Here is a 26,635-nt window from a genome sequence, read left to right as displayed (position 1 = left end):
TCCGTGTTAGAGGCAAGGGGGAAAGGGGCAGTAATATACATACAATAGATAGTTGGTAGGACTTGCATTATTGTATATTAATAAGGTGTAAGAATCACAGGTACACACTTGAGACTAGGCTGATCTTCTCCTCATAAAACTACAGATGTAGGCCTGGGTTTTACTCACCATGTTTGCCCTGTCCTTACTTCAGACTGCCAGTCCAGTCTAAGGGGCTTTGTAAATTCACTTAGCTAATTGATTTCAGCAGTCTTTCTCTGAGAATCACGTTGCTCGCCATCATGTGATGACACTGGCCTCTACTTGTTAGCCACGACCGCTGCGCTACTCCGGAGTAGGAGACGCCCGACACGCCGTAGATTATCACACTCCGAACTTCAGTAACCTGTGACGGGGTTGTCCTCTTGGACTTGAAACTATAACCACGCCTGTCTCAAAATGGGCTTCACTGTGATGCCGGTGGCTTCAAGAAAATAGTAGCGGGAATTATCTTTCTTTTTATCTTCGGGGAGAGAGAAGCTACTCAATGACAGATTCATAAATGGCTGAGGAAGTTTTGTTAACGTCGTCGGGGAAAATTACATCAGTAAGTTTGTCCATTTGATTTATGTTATACTATGTTAAACGTAAAGTGATTGAACGAATTGTGTCGAATTAACTTTAACATTTTACCAATATTTGTTCAGAGAATATTGTTAGAAACTATTTTGGCAATATCTATACACACACATTTCAATGGACAAGTTGACCTATAATGTTTCCTCGACTAGATATCCCAGCTATTAGTAAAACTGCAGGTTTGCTCACTGACATTACCTATATTGAGAGATGTAAACTCATTAGAGTAGAGAAGAATATAAATCCTCCACAAGTTGGTGTCATGAAGCTGGTCATGTATTTGCTTCCTAGTTTTATCATACTTTTTCATTTGTCTCATTCACAACCATTATAGTTTCCTGTTTTGTTTATAGATCTATATTGCCTTGAAATGTAATTTTAGGACATTTTCAAACATGGTTTATTGAATCCCTGCTTTCCTCTCAATAAGGATAGGTTCTCAACTGATTGATAATTATATGTCACAAGACAATGTCTGAAGAACCTTTCTCACGTGTGTGAGTGTAAGTGACTGCATCTGACCACTTAACGCTCAAATTAAGTTTGAGTGAGTTTTCCTGGCTTGACCTCAACTCTGGAGCTGGTTAAGCTCCCACTCACCTTCTCTCTGACTATAGATCTCAACCACAGATTGAGGACAACCATGGGTTCCCTTCAGATTGTACTTGAAATACCTGCCAAATGATTATGGTCTGTACTATCTGATGACTTCAGTTTGTCAGATCGGATTTGTCAACTCACCATTACTGTAATTGAATATCTATGTTATTGATCAGTTTAGGAAGCTCAACTTGAATGACTAATTAGCTGGAAAACTTCCCGATTAATTTCCAGTGAGCCCCAAGTTCAAACTCAGACTCTTGACTCTTCCCTTCTTTGACCCCCATTAACTGAACATCAACTTGTCAACAAAAGTTGTCTTTTGTTTCTGGTTGTGTTGGTAATTGATGGATGATAGAAGTCAATGTTGTGTGCTTAACAGTTATTCAAAAGGTGAACGTTGTTTCCTTTCTTCTATTGTCTCCTTTCTTCTAGGACAAAGCAAAACAGGTAAAAGCCAGAAACCGATTCTAAAGTCGTTAGGCACTCGTGATCTTTTAGTTTAGAGTGATGGCTTTCAGTCCAGTTCTAGTAGTGGAATCATGTGCCTTGAAGAGTGGTTACATTCTACATCTATGCGTGTCAGTGAAATGTACAGTATGAGTTATTATAAATCATGTAGGTGTGTACTGTATGTAATACACAAACATGAATACACCGTTTTATAAAAGGTAAGTCACCGATTGTTTCAAAGGATAGAAGCTGGGCTAAGGTTCTCGGTAATATCAGCTGTTCCCCTTTATCAGCCTTCATTCACTGATTTTCTTGTCCTCAGATAGTATGATATTCTTTTCCTCAGAGATGTAAATGTCTTTCCCTCTCACTTCTGTCACCCCCCCTCCCTCATGTGTCCACTGTTCCCCCTACGCCCCCCACCCTCCCTCATGTGTCCACTGTTCCCCCTACGCCCCCCACCCTCCCTCATTTGTCCACTGTTCCCCCTACGCCCCCCACCCTCCCTCATGTGTCCACTGTTCCCCCTACGCCCCCCACCCTCCCTCATGTGTCCACTGTTCCCCCTACGCCCCCCACCCTCCCTCATGTGTCCACTGTTCCCCCTACGCCCCCCACCCTCCCTCATGTGTCCACTGTTCCCCCTACGCCCCCCACCCTCCCTCATGTGTCCACTGTTCCCCCTACCCCCTCTGTCCCCCCACCAGCACCTGACTTCCTCTCTGTTGGCGGTAGCGTTTCTCACCTCCTTCGGGAGCTCCATGCTCTATGGCTACAACCTGGCAGTGGTCAACTCTCCAGCTGTGGTAAGGCCAACACACTGTGTACACAATGACCTAAATCCAAAGCATTGATACTCACCATAGAGTCTTAGAGACCTTAGAGACACGTCCTTAGATATAAAAAAATACCCTCCCCTTTAGAGAACTGTTTTGCCAGTATCCACTCTGGCTTTTTATCCCTGACTAACTACATTTTGGCTTTGTATGAAAATGCTCTGAAACCAAGATCACCAATCTGACCACCAACACTGCATTATGGGCCAATGTCTGACTTGAGGCGTGTTTATAACTCATACTTTCAACCAAATGCTTTATGGATGTCAACAGATGATTTAGGATGATCAACCCTTGAGCTGAGATTCAGCACTTACATATTTCATCCTTTTAAGCCTTTGTCATTTAGCCTGGCTGCCAGCCCAACTTCTCCCCGCCCACAAAAAATTTTGGTTGGGAAGTTGGGTCTGTAGGGTCTCGTATTGGGAACAACTACATAAAACCACGATCTGGGCGGACCAATGAAATTGCCAGGGCGGGCTTTATACGACGATGGACAGATGATCAACAGTAACGTAATCAACAATGTCACGAAAGAGCCCTTGGGTTGAATTTGTTTTCAACAAACAACATATTACGTTGCTCTGATTGGTTGTAGGTCTGTCCAATTGAGCGAAGAGGCATTTATTTTACGAGTTTGGTTGAAACACGCCCCATAGTCACAGCCCAACGGAGAGTTTTCAGACTCATATTCTGACTAGAATTATGAGTATGACAACGTCAGGCTATTTGTCATTACTTGAATGACAAAATACTATGATTTAAAAAAAGAATGTAGTGAACTTTAACTTGCTGTGAGACAGGCAAAAGAGAGAGAGAGAGAGAGAGAGAGAGAGAGAGAGAAAGAGAGAGACAGAGAGAGAGAGAGAGAGAGAGACAGAGAGAGAGAGAGAGAGAGAGAGAGAGAGAGGAGAGAGAGAGAGAGAGAGAGAGAGAGAGAGAGAGAGAGAGAGAGAGAGAGAGAGAGAGAGATGTGTCAGTGGGTTGGTTGTGGTCAGGAATGTGGACTGAATTACAAACTGGGCTGCTCTTTATCAGGAGGAATGCATGTGTGCTTAAGGATGACTGTACAGTGGAGCTGCTGGCTGCTAACTGTACAGGATGCCTCAGTCAAGAGGTCAGCCATGTAGAGACAGGCTTGAATGTAGGAAGTAATACTGGGATGTTGTAAGATTATCATGTTATGTTTGTGTAAGTAAATTAGTTCCTGTATTTAATATATTGAGGTTGTCTCTTCTCGTGGTGAACCTGGGAGGGTTAGAGCCCACACTGGTTATGTCATCTGAACTTTATTAGTGTAGTACAACGAATTAGTGTAGTACAACGAATACAAATACTAGTCCTAATCATGGCTATCTAAGCTATGATTTTATACTATCTATTGTGGTATTATGAGAGGTTTTACCAGTAAGCGGGGTGTAGGGCAATGCGTCACAACCGGACAGAGTAGGCAAACTGTGTTTAAACAAAGAAACCGGTTTATTCACTAACAAGAAAAGGAAGCAAACATAAGTTATTATAATATATACTATAAGCAAAACATATGCTTCATACAGTTGCTCCTCAGTTGGATCCTACCAACGGTATACGCAAGATCAAAGTTCCTCTGGTGTCAAACTCACTTTGTGCCCGTGTTCGCTCCCTCCTGCTTAGTGTGTGGGTCCACTCCTTTGTACTCTCCTTTGTCTCTCTCTCCCACACCTGAGCTCCCGGTTCAATCAGTGGGCTGAGGCATTTGCACCTGTCTGCGTGATGCATTCTGGGAGATGTAGTTCTCCCGGCAGCCTTCTTGTGGCGTGGTAGCCCTTCCCGGAGAGGAACAACCCTCTTGCGATGCCATACTATCTAAAGAACTGCAAAAGGAGGCGCTATACTGTATATATCAAGGCTATTCAAACATAATCATACATTTAAATACCAGATAAGTAACCAAAGGAAGAGATAATAATAATACTTCATTTATTGCTTTGTTTAGAGCATCCTCTCTTACATAGCTACAGGAAGTGACGGGCCTGCTACTTGCATGAACATGTCAGAGCGCCTGCCAGACTTCCTGTCTCTCGCCTCTGTACTGGGCCTCTGAGTGGTTGAATGGATCCTGAATGGCCCACACTGTGCAGGCCTGTGGTAAATTGATTTGGAGGTTAAGGTTTAAAGAGGAGAGGCTAGAGGAATTGGATTAGTCCATGACCTGTAACTGCCAGTGAGAGAAAGAGAGAAGTAGGGAGAGAGAGATAGCGAGGCCTCATGACAAGGACACACACAGTTGTAGACTCATTTTGAGAGACATACGCTGATTGGTCAAATGCAGTTTGTACATCTTGGACTGGGAACCGACAAAGTGGTAATTGTCTGTGTGAATGTCAGCTTCATGTCGTCTGTGATGAAACACTGTGTTGAACGCCACATGTTGAACATTGATCTGTATCACATGCTAGTTTGAAAACCGTATCTTCGATAACTGTCTCTCTCCATTCAGATCTAATGCCTTTGAATTCATTCTCATGAAAAGAATGTTAAATCACCAAGCACGGGAACAAATTCAGCAAACCACAGGCATGACATAGTATTGCTGTTCCTTCACATAGAAGTCATGCTAAAACTCCATCTAAAATGTCTCCCCCCCCCCACACACACTCTAACAAACTCCCAGTTGTATCTCCTTCCTCCTCTGTCCTCTCTCCTTACCTTCTCTACTCCTCCTTATCTTGCTCCTTCTTCCACCCCCCCCCCCCACCCAGTACATCAAGGACTTCTACAACAGGACCTCGGTGAGCCGTAATGGGACAGGTCTGGACAGCGAGGCCCTGACCCTCATGTACTCCCTCACCGTGTCCGTGTTCGCCGTCGGCGGCCTGGTGGGCTCCCTCATGGTGGGCATACTCGTCACGCGCTTCGGCAGGTGAGGCCCCTCAACGCACACCCCGCGGGCACCCGGTCAGCTGCGCGCCACGCGCACTCACACGCACTCGCCTCAGCCCCCCGTACGCACACCGGGAGAGGTCACATGATCTGGAGGGATGCTGGAGGGTTTTTTTGGCAGCGAGCGAGGGCACGTGCTTGCCGAGTGACGTTCGGAGAGGCGCAGCTTTTTTAACTGTTGCATTTCCGGGAAAACCCCAACTTCGAACGTGTTCACGGATGTCATTCATTGCGTCTTTATTAGCAAAGTTCTGCCCGTCAGCTCGAACTGAACTCACCCCTGTAATTACAGGCCTGCATTTGAACTTCTGCAACTGTTATGTAGCTTGACTGAAAGGTTGACTGAAGTTTGACCACAGTTTGGAAAGTGCTGTCCTTTGTAGACCTCTGAGTTGGTTCTGGCCAGTTCCGATGCTCTGGTCCCTCACCCCACTGCAAGCCCCGGAGACAGGCCATCTTTAGGGTGGATGTCAGCCAGTTGGCATGACCAGCCTCAGAGACACTGAAGCATCTGGAGCTGTGGGCACGGCCACCTAGGCCTGGAACATGGAGCTCTACGCACACACTCAATCACTCACACACACACACACTTATACATGCTCACACTCTCCAAACAGAAACCCCAAACAAACTCGCATTCATGCGTTCACAAATAAAAAACACTGCTTCTCTTTTTTACAAACACACACACACACACCCATCACCTCCTGATCCAGCGCTGAGGTCGTTAGAGAACCTGCACCATCTATCAGGCTTCTACCCTCCTAAACTCAGTGATGACCCTGCTCACATTTCTCTCCCCTGGCCCCATATGTGGACCAGAACAGTCCCCTTCCCCCTTCAAAGTGCACTAGCACTGTCCCCTTTACCCTTCAAAGTGCACCAACCCTGTCCCCTGTACCTTTCCTAATGAAAACTCTCAACCGGTTTCACTGAAGGTTTTTCTGCACCTCCAGCAGTTAAAATCTCTGACATTGTGAGCTTGTTTACAGAAGAGCTCTAACACCGCCATGGCTGTGCATTTACATACAGATGAAAGAGAATGATTTACAATGCTGTTTATGGTCTGATCAATTTCACCACCCGGTAGTGTTTTATGGCTAATCACAACTCTTAACATCAGACATGGCCAGCCCTCTCAGAGGGGGGGTTTACTACTGATAAAGGCTGAGGAAGTCCTGCTTGCATAAACCTGGCCCACATGCTTTTATGCACATTTCCATAACCATAACCTAAAGTCCTGGTACATTAGTTTGTCTGTTCTGATAATCAAAGTTCTTTTATGAGAGATGGACCACATAACACCAGTATGTGTGTGTGTGTGCGTGTGTTTGTGTGTGTGTGTGTGATCAGGAAGGGCACGGTGGTGAATTCAACGGTGCTGGTGTTTATCGCCGGGTCACTCATGGGCTTCAGCAGAATATGTGGTTCTCCTGAGATGGTGATCATTGGCCGCTTCATCACTGGGATACACTCAGGTAAAACACATACCCCCCCCCCCCACACACACACACACACACACACAGACACACATACAGTACACACAAAGACACACAGCACGATGTTCCCGTTCACAAACCCAACTGCAACCCCATACGCGTACTCACGCGCCCGTCTGCTGTGTTGAGCTAACTCTCACCGTGCCCTCTCTCCACGTTCTTGCCCAGGCATATCCCTCAGTGTGGTGCCCATGTACCTGGGGGAGATCGCTCCCAAGAACCTCCGTGGCTTCCTGGGCCTGGTGCCCAGCATCTTCATCTGTGCCGGGGTCTTCTCCGCTCAGATCCTGGGCCTCCATGAGCTCCTGGGGAAGGTTAGCACTTCCTGGAATGTTTCGAAACATGAACTTCGTATGTGTCGAGGTCTTGGTGAATGCATCCTGTGTACACTTGGACGTCACATGCTGACAAACTTTGATAATGCGTTTTTTATGGATAATGTGAAAGTCCGTTGAGGTCACGGGGAAGTGTGAAGATTATCTTAATTCCACTGTATGATGTCTTTGGGAAATTCTGTTAAACCTTTTAAATAAATGTTTTCTATGTGCCCAGTTACCCAATAGTTGCCCAGAAAGACCAGAGGGAGTTAGTCAGCAGCATGACTATAAACATGACTGTGGTGTGGTTGTAGTTGTAATCAGCCAAAAACCCCATGGGTAAACAGATGAACACATCTACATTCAAAGACATCTTAGTTCTGTTGAAAGGTTTCATTTTTAATGAAAGAGCTTTCTATTAATTTCCTGGTTTATGCATGCTTTTCATGGACCTCAATACTAGATCTAGTATGGATTTAAACATTGCAGAAACTTGGTTTTTCTTAATCCTCCGTCTGTCCATCATCCCATTATTATAAACCAACATTGCCACGGTTACAGGAGGAGCACTGGCCCCTGTTCCTGTCACTGGTGGTGGTTCCCACCTTCATTCAGTTGATGATGTTGCCATGGTTTCCTGAAAGCCCCCGCTACCTGCTGATAGAGAAACACAACGTCCACGCCACGATCACCGGTCAGTGTGCACGCCACTCACGTATAGTCACGCCGAATCCACAGAGGTGTCGGAAAACTGAGTGGGATCACGGCGCTAATCTGGTTCAAGACCTGTGATCACGAGCGTATCTACTGTATGTGAATGGAGTCAGATGGCTCAGTGTGTGTGTGGAACAAACGTAGTATGCCTACTTTCCGAGGTTGAATGTTGACACCTCTGGTAGGTAAAACATTGGGATAGATGACACAGATTCCACCTATCCCATGTATTTTGTATGTCTGTGATGTCCTTTCCTGACATGAACTTCCTGTCCCAGCTCTAAAGTGGTACCGGGCCAAGTGCAACATCCAAGCGGAGATCGAGGAGATGCAGGAAGAGCAACGCTCCCTGTCGTCCGTGGAGACAGTGTCGGTATGGCAACTGCTGCTGGACCCATCGGTGCGCTGGCAGCTTCTCAGCGTGGTGGTCATCAACATTGGCATGCAGCTGTCTGGCATCGACGCTGTGAGTCCGGCTAGCGTGTTTCTGTTTCCCACAATCGCTCTGCTCTGCCTGGTTCCTCAGCCTTCCAGAGGTGCCCTCTCTCCCTCTCATACTTCCATCGCCGTCTCTTTCTCTCCCTCTGTCTTTCTCTGCCTCTCTCCTTCTCTTTCCCTGTCTCCTCTGCCTCTTTTTCATTCTCTCTCTTTCTCTCTCTTTCTCTCTCTCTCTCTCTCTCTCTCTCTCTCTCTCTCTCTCTCTCTCTCTCTCTCTCTCTCTCTCTCTCTCTCTCTCTCTCTCTCTCTCTCTCTCTCTCTCTCTCTCTCTCTCTCTCTCTCTCTCTCTCTCTCTCTCTCTCTCTCTCTCTCTCTCTCTCCATCTGTCTTTCTCTCTCGTTCTCTCTGTCTGTCTGTCTCCCCCTGTGTGCTCCATGCCTGTCTCCTTTTCACCTCCACGCACCAGTCTTGCCCTCATCCATCCCTTTATGCCCTTCCTTTCTTTTCTCACAGCTTTTTTGTTTCAGCCTCCATTTCCCATCATCAATACTTTCCCTTACCTTTTCCAAGTGCTAGTTCAAAGTTTGTTGGCCGACAGTCAATTATTATTAGAAATTCTTGTCCACGCAGACCAACAGTTCACCTGCCCCTCCTCCTATACCCCAGATGTAATGTACAGTACTCTGTAAGAAAAAGATGACTAAATAGAAAGCTCAATTCTCTGCTTCCCCATGCGGACCCCGAGAGCAGACCCAAAGCTGCGAGTCATCACTTTACAAAGATTGGATTCGCACAAATCCCTTCTTGAATTATGCCACTGAGAAACATTAATTATTCAAATGATTACAGGGACTCCTGGGTCCGCTCTAGTAGCCAGAGCACAAACTCATTAGCAGATTCATCTCCTGACTGTATTTTTAGCTGCTAATTAGCGGTCGTAAACCAATGTGAGCCAGTGCTCAACGCGGTGATGACGGCAGTGAGGATGAAGAAGAAGAGGTTAGTGGAGGTGATGATAGCAGTGATGATGACGATGATATCGGGCAGCTGTCTCCTGTGATCTGCAGGCTTAAGGAGATGTGACGGTTAGCAAACCTTGGCAGTCCTCCGTAAGCACAGCTGTGTGATCGTGTGTCGTCTGTCTGTGCATACAGTATCCATTTGTGTGTGTGAGCGTGTGTGTGTGTGTGCGTCGCCACCTGAACAAGACACGCTCTCACTCCCGCCGTCTGCTGTTCCTGGTGATGGTCCCCTTGTCTGGAGTTAGCCTCCCTGCACAGTCCCCAAATTGAATGCAATTGAATCTGAGGGGTTGTGCACTGTTACCGAGTGGCCATGTTGCTTCCACCTGCGCCATGCTCTGCCACCTGCGCCAATGCCCCTCAGGCTTACAGTTGCCGCACTCGATCTCCTCTCTTCTGCGATGGCCTTCTTCTCCGATACGACTCAACGTGTTTGTACGAAATCGAAGGAGAAACATCTTGTTCTGTATCTGATAAAGGGCTGAATGAGGGCTTGATGAAACTCATCTGGGCATGACAAGTGTATATCTTGGACAGTGCCTCTTTCTCTCTCACTCTCTCACTTGCTCTCTTTCTCTCTCTCTTCGCCCTAGATTTGGTTCTACACCAATGACATCTTTGAGAATGCAGGTATCCCTGCCCCAGAGATCCAGTACACCACAGTGGGCACGGGGGCCATTGAGATCATTGCTGGCCTGGTCGGGGTGAGTCTGGGCCTGGTCAGAGGCTGCTGTTCAGCTGTTAGACGTTTCTCATCTTACTCAATAACAATTTTGACCAACGTTTTAGGTGAATCTACTGTAGTTTGAATGGTCTCCCTCCTTCTCTTCTCTTCTCTTCTCTTCTCTTCTCTTCTCTTCTCTCTTCTCTTCTCTTCTCTTCTCTTCTCTTCTCTTCTCTTCTCTTCTCTTCTCTTCTCTCTCTCTCTCTCTCTCTCTCTCTCTCTCTCTCTCTCTCTCTCTCTCTCTTCTCTCTCTATCTCTCTCTCTCTCTCTGTCTGTTCCTCCCTTTAGTGTTTCACCATAGAGAAGCTGGGAAGAAGGCCTCTCATTATCGGGGGGTTTGCAGTCATGGGAATCTGCTGTGCTGGGATCACCTTCTCCCTCATTCTACAGGTAGGTGCGTGTTTGTGGTGTACGCATGTGCGCGCTTGTTTTTCAATACCGTTCACATTGTGTGTTCAACTCTGTAATAGTCCCGGTGTCTTCTGTATGTCCTTCCTGCAGGTTCACGTATCGTTCATGCGGTACGTCAGTGTGGGGTGTGTGGTCGGGATCATCGCCGGGTTCTGTATCGGCCCTGGTAGGTCATTCTACTTGTGAATTGCAGTTGGTGTCATCTCTTTCCTCTGAGGGAAACACCAGAGAAGTGTGATGAGCTGGGCTGCCCTCTGATCTTACATGAGCAAATGGCGCCCTCTGGCGTCGAAAGAAAATCCAGTCCCTGTTTTAACCTCCCAGTCGTGTAGGTTACAGCTTTCATGTGAGGGGGGGTTGTTCCTTAAGAGGGAGTAATGAAAAGAATAATTGCTCAGATGATGGCAGCATGCAGGAGGATGTGTGACGTCCCGCCCGCACATACCTCATCACAATGGAGGCCTGCTCGTAATTAGGCGTATTCATACCTTATTGGTCAGAGGCAGTATATATGCAAGGACATGTTAAAATGAGTCACAGATTAATCATAAAGGATGTATAGTATACACAGACTACTCCTTGGTTGAACTGTTTGCTTTTACAGTCGTTCACAATAGTCATTATGCACATTTTGACATTGATTAATAAAACCTCTTCATCACACGGACCAGAGAGAATACTAGTCTTTGGATTCACACTGTGTGGTGTCACCACATCAAGCATTACCAAACTCCAAAATGTGTTTATTTACATGTGTTGGTAGGATTTTAAATAGATCAAAATGTAAAATTAAATATGAATGAAGGACATTTTGATTGAATACCAAAACTGTGTATTGTGTGTGTGTATTTTATATAGTGTGCAAGTGTGTAGTGGTTGTGTGTGTAGTGTGTGTATGTGCGTGCATAGTTTGTAATACTGGTGGCTTGTTGCAGCGGGGGTACCATTCCTGATTACTGCTGAGCTGTTTAAGCAGTCCCACCGGCCAGCAGCCTACACTGTGGGAGGGTCCCTCAACTGGATATCCAACTTCACCGTGGGCTTTGTCTTTCCCTTTCTACAGGTAACTGCCCTCACTACACATAGCCTCTCTGCCCTCACTATACATGGCCTCTCTGCCCTCACTACACATGGCCTCTCTGCCCTCACTACACATGGCCTCTCCGCCCTCACTACACATGGCCTCGCTGCCCTCACTACACATGGCCTCTCTGCCCTCACTACACATGGCCTCTCTGCCCTCACTACACATGGCCTCTCTGCCCTCACTACACATGGCCTCTCTGCCCTCACTACACATGGCCTCTCTGCCAATACAAAGTGTCTTACCCCATTTAGTTCACCCTTTACCCTCTGAGAATAGTGACATTTTGAATCCACTGTGTTGTATGGGGCTTGATTAGAAATTGGAGTTTATTCGCATTCGCATGCTTTCTTTCCTCTCTCTTCTATGCTTGACTGCTGCCTGAACTCATGTCCTCGATTCTTCTTTAGCTTCTTTAGCACAAATCTTACTCAATTTAGTCAACACAGAGCTGAACGTCTCCAACCCTCAATCAGTATGACTGCAGCCCTGATTCTGCATATAGCCTCTATCCCCCTTCTTCACTTATCAGAATAGTACAATTCAGTCAGCTCTGTGTCTCACTTAATCCAGTCCCATCCCCAACCCATCCACCCACCCTCTCTCTCTCCCCCCGCCCTCCTCCTTGGTGGCAGATGTCCGCTGGGTCCTACTGCTACCTGGTGTTTGCCAGTGTGTGTCTGGCCGTGGCCATCTTCGTGTTCTTCGTCATCCCGGAGACCAAGAACAAGACGTTCGTGGAGATCAGCCAGATGTTTGCCTCCAAAGAGGCGGTCCCTGAGACCCAGGCGCTCAGCCACCCTGACCAGCTCAAACTGAGGAAGATGAACGGATACGGAACCCTGGAGCACGGCTCAATGGAGTTTGACAGCTCCTCTTCCGTCCCATGAGCCAATGAGAGTGCACATAAAAAAAAAGAGAGAGAGATAGAGAGAGTGTAAAGACCAATGTCTCTATAGTGTTTCCTTCTTAAATGATCCCAGAGATTGTGAAACTGTGTTGAACATCTTGACAAGTAAAACTTACCCAACCGATTGTTTAGTTCTTTGTTGATAATCTACTGTATAATGAAGTCTGTGGTGTATCAGGTTAGGATAATTTAGGGTGGACTAATTGTTGATCAAGAGCAGCATTGAGTGCTAACTCCTCCACACACGCTCATGCGCGCACACACACACCCTCACACACTCACACACTCACACACTGTACACAGAAGTCAGTGAGTTGGCACCATACGTTACATTTTATTAAGTCTTCTGTTGTATTATTTCCCATTACCCACTCCCCTGTTTTTGCAGTCATTTTGCAGACTGCATCAGTATTCTTGACTGTCAGAGCTGTACATTTTTACACAGGATGTATCTAAATGTTTTTTATACATACTGTATGGTTTTAGCAAAAGCCAGAGTTTATTTTCTAATATATAACTGTGTAAATTGTGTATGTTCATGTATTTTATGAGAGCAATGTTAAATTCAAATCTTTATGACCTAAATGATTCATTAAAGTAGTTGACACTTGTGTGAGCGTCAGATACTTGAATGGATTACAAAATACACAAAAGTGTGTGACTGTGTTTAGATTGCTGGTGAACATTTATTGTGTTTACACATTACATTAATAGATTATGCTCTTTTACGAGAATCATGCAAAAATATGCATAGAATCTACTCTGACATTTGGTGGTCAAATTATGAAAAACTTTGAAGAGCTGCTGTTGCAAAGGTTTGGGGAGACAGAGGGGAGAAAGAGATGGAGGAAATGAGAGAGGGTGAGAGAGACCTGTTGAGCTGGGTCAACAAGGAGTGTTTGTACATAAAAAGTATAATAGCACAGTATTCTTTCATTAAAAAAAATCCTTGGTTTGATTGCAGGTTCTATAAAACTGAATGACAAACATAAAATACAGTATGTTAACATATAACATACAAACATAAACACACTCAATGACACACGCACACACACTAGGGAGGGTTTCAGAAATGAGTCTGAGAGAGGTGAGTTGTCAGGGTGAAAGTTGTTTAACATGCTAATCATCTAGCCTAGCCCAGAGGCCACAGACAGCACCGCTGATGCTATTATGCTAACGCCATTCCCAATAAGCATCCCACACTATTTAAAAAAGACCAGAGCTGGTTTCTCCTGAGTTACGGCATGTGTATGTGTTTATTCTCCTGCATCATTAAAGCCATAAGATGTTGATTGGTCCCTTTGTATGTTCCGATGCGTATTTGTGAAGGCGTTTTCGCCAGTGGTCTTTGATGTGGAGAACTTGTATTGTTAGGTTCCTGTTGCGTCTGTGACTCCAGGCTACTTTGAAGTGAGTCTGGAGAAGGTTAAAGGTCATTCAGTGTGGGGTGAAGCAGCACAGACAATACAGGGAGGCCTTGACCAAGGGTCAGTGAAATGTTGAATGATATAGCTGTTGCATAAGTACAAGATACACTGATTCCATTTTTCATGCCGAAATATACATGCCGAGTGAACGCAGGCTGGTATTGATACATACATGTCGTGAGCAGCTACAGCTTGTTTACCACTTATTGCTATCATTCAGTCCAATACTGGCCCATACACTGACAATTCCTATCCACACTCATTTAAAAAGAAAGTCCTACACACTAACCCACATACAGCTCCTATTTTATCTTATGGTCATTTGACCCTCACATAAACAGTACTTCCCTCTGTACATGCAGGACATGCATCAAGGGGAACTGACACTAGAGGGCACTGTAGACACATGTTTAAGGTGCAGGTGGAAGACCGAGGAGGTGAGATCTAGACCAGAAAACACATCACTGTGTCGCCCTACAGGCCGTTCTAGACCCTGCTCGAACACATCAGGCTCCTAGGCTACCCAAGAAGCTTCACCGTGGTGTGATCACAGCATTATTACTCCTTTGGATGTCGTCAAAACCAGGTCAGCACTCAGCATTTACTCCACATTCATCCGCCATTCACTCGCAAATGCAGGGAGACATCTTGTTACTTTGTTCATTTACGACACCAAGGGGAAGAAAACGATGGGCCAATACGCAGCCAGGCCCACAATACGCAAGGTACCACAAGTGTCTGTGACTGGGGGTCCTGCTCCATTCTCTGGTGTAGAGGGGAGTTTACCTTGAAACCTATTTGAAGTCATTGTGGGGCCACAACCCTCTTTGTGTACTGGGCCCTAATCTCAACGAGTGGTGACAGTTCGCAACTACCTGTAATGGCGGAGTCCCCTCAGTCAAAGGCTGACCTGTGTGTCTGCCTCTGTGAATAACAATAGACACCATTTCCCAGTTTGCATTGTGGGCCCTGTGATCCTGCAGTGGGACTAGGGCCCTATGGTAGCTCTTTATGGCTCTCTTTAAAGAGAGGGGCCACAATAGAGGCTGGAGAGAGTGCAGTCGTGTCAGGTCAGCCTGTGACTGCTGTTGACGGGGGTGTAAAGTGAGGCCGGCGAGGGGGGGGGGGTTGGACCATGGAGGGTTATTAAACTATGTTATAAGTGGGTGCTAATTGTGGTCGGGTCAGGGCAGGTCATCTGTGGTTTAAAATGTAGTGAGTTTGGATCGAATAGGCTAAAAACCTATTAGAATATCTACAGTGTGACTTAGGTTGAGGGGTCATTCATTTTTTGTCTGTGTAGCGTGAACCTGGGACGATGCCAAGGGTCGCAGTACATTCAGAGGTTTGGACAATGCTTGACCAAGCTTGACCGGTAGTACTTAAATGTCGTCTATGGTTTGGACAGTGTGAACATCAAAATTTGCTTAAAGTTGGGTTGGGAAGTGTTCTGACCACACAGAATGAACCATGAAGGTTTAACCTGTTGGTGGCAGGTCTGAGGTTTGATGGTGCGTGTTCAAACCACATCAGGAGAGAGATCTAATATGTGTGCATGAGTGTAAACCATGCAGGGTTTACCAGTAAGATCACAACAAGGGTCTGAATATTGACCATAGAAGAATATTTATGACCATGCAGGTTGATTGCAATTTGAAAAGCTTTGTTCAAAACGTTGTATGCTGTATCCATTTAGGGAAGACCAATTTTTTCACTCAAGTGTTTGAATTTTGTTGGGTATTTACATTTAAAGTGCCCAATGTTTGGTTTCTTAGTTCTTAGTTTGATGTGTTGACCCATAAACCAATAGGGTTCAAGTTTTGGCTATAGCTGTAGTGTGGTCATTGAGAGTTCCGGCAAACCGGTCAAGTCAGTATGCACCTGCATGTGGCTGTGTCTGGTGTAGAGTTGGTTTTACTGGCTTGAATAAGCAACGCAATACATTATAACTTTATTGTTCCTTTTAGGGAGAGGCAGTGTGTCCTGGTCTGTTTATGTTAAATACATTGTATGCAGGGCAGAATAATACACACCATTCAAACACATCACACACACACACTGAGGAATCTGTTTTCCTTCAGTCTCCTTCAGATAGTTTTTGGACATCCTGTTTCATCACTGGCTTTGTTGTATTCTCAAGGAGTGCATCAAAACCAATCCAACTACCTGCTATTTTCAAAGACAATTTCTGATCTGAAAAGATCTGAAAATGAACAACAATTGGAATAAAACCTAATGTTCTTGTTTATAGGCTCAACACTTGCTTCTCATGATGTTACTTAGGATTGTATAAATCACATATCTGTACTTTAGATCTATATATATATATAGCAAACCAGATTTATTTGCAGATAGAAAAATCTGAATGTGCTGTTGTGTTTTTTCCTTCCTTTTCTTTTGTAACCAGCCAACTCTCTGTGTCCTAACCAATGTTTTTCTCTCACAGAGAGGTAAAGACATTGCATCCCAATTTGTCCAAATCACCCTGCAGGACATGGGTTTGCGTGAAGACAACCACAGCTATGATGATTACGGCAGTGACACTGGCTATCAGCACACTGCCATTATAGCTGGCTAGAGAGAGTGCATGAGAGAGAGAGAGAGAGAGAGAGAGAGAGAGAGAGAGAGAGAGAGAGAGAGGGAGAGGAGAGAGGAAAGAGAGAGAGAGGAAGAGAGAGAGAGAGTGAGAGAGAGAGAGGAAAGAGAGAGAGAGAGAGAGAGAGAGAGAGAGAGAGAGAGAGAGAGAGAGAGAGAGAGAGAGAGAGAGAGAGAGAGAGAGAGAGAGAGAGAGAGAGAGAGAAAGAGAGAGAGAGAGAGAGAGAGGGAGAGGGAGAGGGAGAGGGAGAGAGATCTGGGAGGAAGAAAGGCACTCACACTTCTCACAATGCTTTTACACTGGCTGTTGATTTCAGATGAGCATAAAATGGGTTGAAAGTCCCCATGCATCTTCCAGTTTCGTCGTGTCTTTTACCCAGTGCTATCAGAGAGTGATGTATCTGCTCCCAACCATTTCCCGCCAGGCCCCTTGTCCCCTCTGATTGACGGACTCTTGTCTGAGTGTGTGTTTGTGTGTGTTGGCAGACACACATATCTGTGTGAGTGTGTCTGTGTGTTTGTGTGTGGACAGTGACAGTATCCCAAGCCTGTCTTTTGTGTGAGTGGACAGTGTGTCAGTGTGGTCCCTGCCAGGGCCTGGTCAGAGGCAGGGCTGCAGCAGGGCTTTGCTCCCCCCCGGGGGTCCCTTTCACCCCCCCCCCCCCCCTCACCACCACCCTATTTATGAGCTGTCCTTTACATATTCATTCTGCTACTGTTAAACAAAAGCCCCAGGGTTGCCCCTTCTCTCTCTCTCGCTCTCTCTCTCTCTCTCTCTCTCTCTCTCTCTCTCTATCTCTCTCTCTCTCTATCCCTTAATCTGTCTCTTGACCACTCTATAGGAACATCGAAGAGGGACAGGGAGAGAAAATACTAGAAAAACTTAGCGGCCTTATGAAATGAAGGGAGACAGAGTGAGAGAGAAAGAAGGAGAGAGAGGTAGACAGAAAGAGGAAAGTGAAGTGAAGGAGGGAGGGAGGGAGGCAGGGAGGCAGGGAGGCAGGGAGGCAGGGATGGGGGGGAGGGTGGGAGCAGATGTTGACTTTCTCACTCTGTCCCACTGTTGAGTTTCTCCCTCTCTCCCACTGTCTCCCTATGACTGTTTGGTTTTCTGCTTGTCCATCACAGAACGTATTCGAAGAGTGTCACCCTGGGCTCAAACCCCCATCAATTAACCACCATAACTAAAATCAAACCCTAAATAAAATCCCATGCATGTGCTTGCTACTCCTGCTGATACAGTGACTTAGCATAGGCTTCTTTTCAGCACCATTGTGGCTTGGTCCCGATGACATGGTCCCCCCTTAACAAGCCCATCTCTCAGACCAGGACAGAGGCAGAGAGACAGCTGGCCAGATAGCAGGCCTGTGGTTGCCACGGTGAGGCAGTTTGAGTGGCAGGTGGGGGGGTTGATTGATAAGGACCCCCCTGCTATTCCAGCGACAGCTCCTGTCAAGAGGGCCAGCACGTCCCGCATCAGATCACGTCCCCCTTCTCCCCCACCCCCCCCCGCCACACACACACACACCACCACTCCACTCTCTCACACAGACACACACACTCAGCAGTCCCCAACTCCACCGAAAAGCCCCTAGCCTATACTCTGTCCTGCCCCAGAAGAAAGGGAGGCCCCACGAACCTAAACAGAACTTTCCGTTGCTGCTCCAGAATGCCATATAATCATACTTTACTCGTTGGTGCATATATTACATCGACCTCAACTCCTTCTGGGTTTGATACATTTCTACATCTATGCTTCACTGGTAAAACACATCGGCAGAGCATATTTGGGTGGGCTCCGTTGACATGACGTTTTGGATGTGTAGGGAGTGTGTGGTCGAGTTTGCAATGTCTTGTGAGGTCGCAGGGGGACAAGTGTCAGACAAAGCTCCCTGTTGACCCTGCTAGCTATTTCAGGCCTGTGATAAGGTTATGGACGGAGAGCAGATTTTAGGAGTCGGATGTGTTTCGGAGGTTACCAGTGTCGGCAAGTTGTAAAAGTCATAATTAGATTTCACAGGTTGAATGACAGATAACGGATTTGAGTGACGCCCCACTGAAGGTGTTTCTCCAATGTTTTTTGGATGATTGGTTCTGGGGGGCGTCATCACTGGGTGCATTAGTGGGGAAAGACGAGAAGGTGTAAGGTGAGAAGAGGACGGGGTGTCAGCGTGTCTAACCGGACAGCGAAGGTCTCGCTCTGGGGGTCCTGGGGTTATCAGCTATTCCAGATATGAGAGGCCCCCTCCGTCATCGCTCAGGGCCGACAGCCACACTGACAGACCCCTACGGGGAGAGAGGGGGCCGGCCAGGGGAGAGGGAGAGGGGAGGAGATAACACACCTGATTGACGTCCAAAGGAGGGAAAACCAAGAGCGCAGGATGGAATGCACGCTCTCTCTTCTCTCGCTCGCTGACTCCCACCCCCAGCACCACCACCCAGGCCCCAGTACGGCCACCCCCAGCACCACCACCCAGGCCCCAGCACGGCCACGCCCCTCCCTCCTTAACCAACCCTCTCGCCGTAGAACATTCCTGTAGTTCCAGCCCTGGCTCTAAATGCAGACCGTTGACCTAATTAGGCGTGTACGGTGGGAATCCTAAACACGTTGACCATTAACACACTGACGTAGCTCTGTTTGATAATATTATATCCTAGTTAGCGGTGCAGACGGGCAGTCAAACGTGATGCGAGCTGAGAGTGGAGGATTGTCGTTTGGAAGGTCAAAAGGTCCTGGCTGAGGAGGGAATTGATGGCTTGACAGTTTGCCTCTGTGGTTAATTATTCTGTAATGGTGCTCTATTGAGTACTTACCATGTTCTAAGCCAAGTCGACTTTTTTGTTCACTCCAGAGTACTAGACTAGAGTAGCATCTGTTGTTTGGAGCCCATCATTCTTTTAACCAAAATACTATTTGATAATAGAAGCAACTTGAAGTGTTATGTCTGAAAATGACATATGGTAAAGGTTTTCAGTAAGTCTTCTCTCAAATGTCTCCATGCCAGTTACAGTTACTGTAAATCTGCCAAACACCCATGGTCACACTCCAGTGACCCTACAGAGGTCAAAGGTCAGGCCAAGAGCTGTGTAGGCGTGCGCCTACTGGGTGGCATGGCTGAAGACTTCACCAGGCTACACACGCGCAGGCAACATCTCTGTTACCATGCCGACAACACACAACATTCAGAGTGGACCTGTAGTCAATATGTGCGTGAGAGAGAGAAAGCGAGAGAAATCACTTCACCCCAGTCCAACACCCTCTAAACATTTGTTATGTCACCTCCACCGTTTCCCTGGGTCCTAGCCCCTGCCCTGTGCAGGTTCAGCTAGAGCGTCACACTCCAACACACTCAGCTTGCATTTCACAGACTACCTAAACCCCAGTTGCCAGAACTCAGAAGTCCTAAGTGTCCCGCTGGCCCCTAACCCTGCCACGGAGCTGCAGTCTGCGGCCTCCACAATCTGCAGCCTGCAGCCCAGCGTCTGGTAAAGACATCAGGAGCCGCTGGCTTTGAAGGGGACCTCTGAAACACAACAGCTCTCAACACGCTGCCTCCGCGCTCTTTTCGACCAGCCCTCGCTCCCTCTCTCTCCCCAAAATTCCTGCAAGACCCCGCGCCGCCTCTGCTTTTTCAATTTCTTCCCTTGCTCGCTCGCTCGCTGATCCCTCTCTCTGCCTTCCCCGTGCCCCTCCCCTCCTTGTCTTCTCTCAGTCACTCACTCACTCCACTTAATGCTACCCCCCCCATCTTCCCTCTCTCTTTCTCTTCCCATTTCTCACTTTATTTATTTCTCTCCCTGCTCCTTCACTCTCTCCTTCTTCTCTTCCTCCTGCTATGGTTGTTGCTGAGTGCAGAGACAGGTCACACTGCACGGTTGTCTGAGCGCTGGTGGAAATTGATATGGTGCGAGGAACGTTGAAAGAACGTTGACAGACCTTCTTTGTAGACTTGTGCAGTGCTGGACAGTTGTCTGGCTGTCAGAAGGTACGGTGACAGGGGAGCCAATGGGGAAAGACAATACTGCATGAGGACCAATTACAGCTTGATTTGTGTCTCAATTTGACCAATTACAAGCTTTGATTCCGTGATTGCAATCCACACTGCCCATACAGACTCATGGTGAGACATGGTGCCTGTAGAAAATGTTTGCTGTCTGTTTGGTCGTACTGTAAGGTACTGTGATGAGCCTTGTTACAGCCAGCGTTTTGGGATGATTCACCCTATACAGCCTGGAGTTTTTCTTGACCACATGACACCATCAGGAATGACCCATGTGGTCCTCAGTGTGTGTGACATTTGGGTCCAGAGGTGACATTTGTAGACCCAACCCCCATTGCAGTAGACTATGATGATGTGTGTGTGTACACGTGTGTGAATGCGAATATGCGTGTGTGTGTGTGTGTGTGCATGTGTATTTATAGTTGTGCCTGCACATGCATGTCTACGTGTGTCCATGTGTATGTGTGTGTGTGTGTGTGTATGTGTGTGTGTGTCCGCGTCTGTCGGAGACGTCACACATGCTGCTCTACTCAGCTCCTGGTCCATATGGTCCCTGGCGTCCCAGGAATGTGAAGACGGTACTGCTGACCTCAGACCAGTCCACTAGGGTGGGCTCTGATAGAATTGTCAAGGTGGGTGGGGTGATCAGAATATCTCTTTACAGTCATCTATGTCTTAGTCTGGATACACAGACAGTGACTTATATCGACGGGTTAGCAGTGAGAGAGATTCCATATCCACCCCCCTCCCATCCCATATCCACTGCTCAAGCCTGAGAGAGAGAGAGAGAGAGAGAGAGAGAGAGAGAGAGAGAGAGAGAGAGAGAGAGAGAGAGAGAAAACAAGGGAAGAAAAACCGGAGTGAATGTGGATTAAATATTGACTGGAGCAGAGAGTCATCTGTTTCCCTCCCTCTCTCTCTCTCTTTCTCTCTCCATCCACTCATTTTATTATCTTTGTTAAATGACCTACAGTGTACTATAAAGATGTTTTGATCAGATGGTTTGGCATCCTATCAGAAGACTGGTGAGTGGAGTAGGCTCCTTTATTTCCTTCTCATTCTGGCTTTTGATTGGCTAGTTAAAGTTATCATTATGACATTAACATTAACAACTGCAGATAATGCAAGCTGTGATGTCACATCTTTCTGACTGAGAAGTAGCTTCAAATTCATGAAGGGCCTATGATAACATCTCTTAACCTACAGTATGTCATCATTTTCAGTCAACTGGAACATCATAATTATAGCAATTCCCACAGAACTCACAATGTAACAGGTGACCACCTTGTGACCACAACTCACACCTCACACACAACATGTACTATCAAAAATGTCACATATGTACACTTACGCACACACGCACAAACTGGCTTCATTTGCACTCCTTTTCCAAATATGAGGTTAAATAAGGACAGTGGGTGTATTTTATCTGGATTAATTGGACTATTCACAAATTTAACCCTCGTCCATCAACCACTCTCAGTTACCATGAAGTCTTAAGTTCTGATTGAAAATATTGATCTTTAATTTAATTATGGTGTCAGGACATTGTGTTCCTGATGACTTGAACTTTGTATTTACACAGTGATGTGTTGACTGGTGCTGGGTTTTCATGCAGGATAGGAGCAAATATGGGCTTGTGTGTCTGTGAGTGTATGTCTGTCTGTGTGTGTGTACGCGCGCAAGTGTGTGTGTGTACGCGCCTAAGCGTGTGTGTGTGCATGTGTGTGTCTGTGTGTGTGTACGCGCGCAAGTGTGTGTGTGTGCCTGGACACACACACAGGAGGAACTTAAACAGTTGGGATTTTAATCACTGGAATACCTCTCCTTCCACCTCACACTATGAGCACATCAGTATGAACAGGAAGACTTCCGTTGATCTGGGACTCAAACCCACGCAAATCTGCACCATGATCTTTGCCAACTGGTGGGAACAATTTCCCACGCTTTTTTCCACTTCACATAAAGGCAGGACGTTTCCTCCTTGCCCCAACTACCCCACTACAGTGTGTGCGTGTTTTTATGTCCAGGCTCAGCCCAGGCAATGGCCCATATGCCTGTGTGTGTGTGTGTGTGTGTTAGCTGAGCCTGGTCATTCGAGTGTTTTCAGACGTTTACTCATTCAGTGAGTCCCGCTAATTCTCAGCAACGGCAGGTTGCCAGGTATTTTATGGCTGTACCCCCACGTGTCTGTGTCGCAGTCATAGCATGGATGGTGTTAGCAGAGGACAGATGTGAAAAGCACATACAGCGGACCTGTGTGAATGGGCTGAGAACATGGCAACGTTTGGAGGAAGTCCAAACCCACCTTTTCTACCATCAAACACAGACCGTGTGAACCATGCAGGAGAACCCCAAAGTGTGTGTGTGTGCGTGTGTGTGTGTGTGTGTGTGTGTGGTGGAGGGGGTGTGTGTCAAAAGACACAGTGATGTTTAGTGAAAGTACGTGTGTAGACATGTTTGCCTGGTATTGCATGTCAAGCATGACATGGTCAAATGGACCACACCATATCTACGTGAATATTGCAGACCTGAACACTATCTTTATACCATAAGATAAAGCTGCTTTTGAAACATACTTACTCATATCAGATCCGTATAGACCATGTAGCTGGTGTTTCATAAATATACAAACTACTCAACAATTTATTGTGAAAAAAAGAGTAAACAATCCAAGAAAAAAACGTTATAAACTGAAATGTTGTTGTCAACAAAGAATTTTAGGGGTCCAGGAGGGAACTCTTCTGTGATCATTATGGGCTGTGCACCAAGGTTAGCACCTTTCCATAGCTGAGGATGACAAGGACATGAGCAGACAGAAGCTTCCGGACACGGCGGAACAGAGGGTCCAGTCTGATGCCTAATACTGAAAACCTGGTGTTGGGCTGTGCCTTCACTCATATGGAATAGGTATTACTGCTAGTATGTGTTGGGTCGAAAAACACATATATCTGGATGGGCCCAACGGAGCCATGAAAGCACCCCTGGCCAGTCTCTGAGACTGGTGAGTGGAGCTGTGGTCAGGGAGTCTCCGAGGTACTGGAGATGCCAGGGAGACACTTCTGTCACTTTAGCTTTCTCTCTCTCTCTCTCTCTCTCTCTCTCTCTCTCTCTCTCTCTCTCTCTCTCTCTCTCTCTCTCTCTCTCTCTCTGTCTCTCTCTCTGTACTCTCACGCTCCCTCTCTTCTGGCTTTTCTTAGTCTCTCTCTATCACCGTTTCTCTCATTGCATCCTTCCTTTTCCTTATCCTCCTGCCTCTCAGGCCGTGATATTTCTCCTTTTCTTTCTCTTTCTCCCTCTCTCTCTTTCGCTCCATCCATCCAGATGGATAAAGCGTTGGAAAGCACACACCTAATGAGTTAGGTGATAGTCTGGAGGACTATGGGGCTACAAACATACCTTAGGGCTGTGACTTCATTTAGCTACTTTATAAAACTCTCTTTTAGGTCACATGAGCTCTCAGCCTAGTGACTGGGGGTTGGGGAAAGCATGAAAGTGCTGTGCTTGTTATTCAAGGGTCCTGAGTTCAATCCTGGTGAAGTGCAAAACTTTTTTGTTGTCTTATGGCCATCCCTAACCCATAACCGCACATGGTTACGGTAATATGACTCAAACCACCAACTCAATCCCAAACATTACCCAGCTAGAGTAACACCTCACCACTTCCTTGCTAAATGTGTGACAAAAAGGATGACTATCAGGAATGTAATGACTTTGGTGTTGACACTTGTAGCAAAATGCTATTACGTACAGGCCTCAGAATAGTACAACAATGGTAACATAAACTCAATGCACATTTGACTAGTCGATCTGATACTATTCTATTCTTGGCTGTCGTGAAGGGCACGTGTCCGCTGCTCCCGTGGGTGTATGTGGTGTTTCTCTTCACCAAACAAACTCAGTGAAGTTGTGTGCTTTGCAAGGACTTATTTCTGGTCTTCTGGGCCCCGTAACACACATCAACTGAGGTGAGGAGTGGCAGAGAAGAGGCCTGGAAGTTGTAGCCCAGGGAGGAAGGGAGAAGGGTTGAGAAGGAAAAGAAAAGTAGCAGAGCGGAATGAGTACGCGTGAGAGAGAGAGAGAGAGAGAGAGAGAGAGAGAGAGAGAGAGAGAGAGAGAGAGAGAGAGAGAGAGAGAGAGAGAGAGAGAGAGGAGTACTGGGGAGGAATGGAGGATGGAGGAAGGAGAGTGAAGGAGAGAAGGTGGGGGAGGGCTCAGGCCCCCCACAGGGCTGCTGATGGATGTGTGGCTCCCGGGGTTCAGGGGAGGGCAGCCAGGCCCTGCGCCTGCCCTCAGAGTGGCAGCTACCTGCCGCTCATCACACACACACACACAAATAGACACACAGATATTAACATACACTCATGTACGCTCACACACTATCAACACACAAGTGCACACAAGCAAAGCCACTCAAATGTCCACACTCGACACTCTCACTCTCTCAACCTATACATCAGAAGGTGAAACACAGGGAGGAGTGGAGGCTGAAAAATAAACCATCAAGCAACTAGATGCCTGACAATTGATGAGATCCATCCATGTTACTTTATAATGTGATTAGAAAATGTATCACAAAGATAGACAAATTAGGGGTGGGAGAGCGGCAAGTTCTCTTAATGTAGGCCTACATGTCAGTATGTTATTAATCTTTTTTAGTGTAAATATCTCATGGTTATGCAAAAAACATTTGTGGCGCCCCCCGGTGGTTCAGTTGGGTTGAAACTGGCAGGATGACAAGGTAGAAATGATAATGATTTGTCATTAAGTGACGCTGCGGGGAGTAATCCATCAACTTTAGGTTCCCAAATCCATCATGGTTAACCTCAGTTTGAAACGTCATCAATCAGTGCGTTGATCTAAGTGTAGTTTTGAGAATTAAAGGCATACGATGCAAAGTTTTTGACTGGATATTATGTGATTTACTATATCAAAGGTAATGTCTGAAAGGTTTCGGGGTGCATTTTAAGATGATGTCATTGCGTTCGGCATGTTCCTCGAAGTATCCCAAGCCTTTAGCCTATATGGAGCTGCTCCGAAAATAGGCCATTGGCTAATACAGTGTGTACTTGTCTACATGCTTTGCGTACAATGACAATTTAAGAAATGCCAGTCTTAATAAACTGAATTGCTCTGTTTAGTAGTTTACTCTTGTCTCATTATCGCATTGCCGGTTACTGACCACATTAGAAATGGCGTTTAAAATAATTAATTGGTGGACGATCAAATACTACGAAGCGCTCTGATGATGGAGGTTAAAATCGTCCCCTGTAGGCGGTGTGGATGTTAATTTTAGGTGGTTTGGCCTGTCTGTTAAGGGAAAAAACAACAACAAAATAGGGTGATTCATTTGAAGAGCTTTAATGGCCCATTCGCCTCTGACCCCTTGAAGTGAGGGAGTCTTATCATTGTTCATTATTAATTGTTCTGTTTGATCCATAATGAAGTGTGTTTTCGTTTTCGTTCATTAGAAGTCTGTTTCACTTTAGATTTACTTTTAGTTTCAGAGCAAGTCATTGTTCATTTGTTGTCTCGGTCAATGGTAATAAATTGAGCACACTGCGGACATTGAGACCTTTATTGACAAAAAGTGAGTTAATTTTTTTAGTTTTATACTTTTCTTCATTAGAATCTAAACTGCAATGCGTGAAAGCCCACCTCGTTAAGACGAGAAGCTCCTGTTTAGAGACTTGTGAAGAATGCGGCTCTTTATCAAATGAAGGGAGGGGGTGTTTTAAAAACGCTAATCGCCTGTAATCCTTTTAATATGTCTCACACTTCTACCGGCAATACACATGAAGCTAGCTACAAAGACTGATGTCCGCATCCCTGCGGCACATCCCAGTTTCATCCTAGAAACGCAAGAGACACTTTGCATAACAGTTATGATTTCAATGAAGATAAGCAAATAAAATTATTTTTGTGATTACAGCATATGCTATACAGAGAGTAGCTCCGTAAGAAGTGTTGACAAACATATTTTCTTACTCGACATTATAAACGGTAGCCTGGTCAATCACAAGTCAACATTTTATTTCATTAATTCCAAGGATTGTTCGGCGC

The 26,635-nt window shown here is 46.1% G+C and overlaps 1 protein-coding gene across 1 annotated transcript; it reads left to right on the top strand.

Annotated features, from left to right (window-relative positions):
* Window positions 1-350: 350 nt before the first annotated feature.
* Window positions 351-13,151, top strand: slc2a15a (solute carrier family 2 member 15a). The gene is made up of 12 exons (XM_084709483.1): window positions 351-586; window positions 2,379-2,477; window positions 5,249-5,409; window positions 6,783-6,907; window positions 7,097-7,242; window positions 7,807-7,939; window positions 8,238-8,425; window positions 10,013-10,123; window positions 10,433-10,534; window positions 10,646-10,721; window positions 11,491-11,618; window positions 12,275-13,151. The coding sequence occupies exons 1-12, from the start codon at window positions 542-544 to the stop codon at window positions 12,527-12,529; spliced, it is 1,569 nt and encodes a 522-aa protein (XP_084565609.1). The 5' UTR covers window positions 351-541; the 3' UTR covers window positions 12,530-13,151.
* The last annotated feature ends 13,484 nt before the right edge of the window (window positions 13,152-26,635 follow it).

This window comes from Hypomesus nipponensis, chromosome 11 (assembly GCF_054491055.1).
Source record: "Hypomesus nipponensis isolate SF chromosome 11, ASM5449105v1, whole genome shotgun sequence".
Taxonomy (NCBI): domain Eukaryota; kingdom Metazoa; phylum Chordata; class Actinopteri; order Osmeriformes; family Osmeridae; genus Hypomesus; species Hypomesus nipponensis.
Note: the sequence above shows the minus strand (reverse complement) of the source record. Positions and strands in the feature narration are given on the sequence as shown.

Excerpts from the sequence above, each read along its gene's own strand:
- slc2a15a (XM_084709483.1), top strand. The coding sequence starts at position 542 with ATGGCTGAGGAAGTTTTGTTAACGTCGTCGGGGAAAATTACATCA. Across the intron at positions 2,478-5,248 it reads TGGTCAACTCTCCAGCTGTG|TACATCAAGGACTTCTACAA; the intron begins GTAAGGCCAACA and ends CCCCCCACCCAG. Across the intron at positions 7,940-8,237 it reads CGTCCACGCCACGATCACCG|CTCTAAAGTGGTACCGGGCC; the intron begins GTCAGTGTGCAC and ends TTCCTGTCCCAG.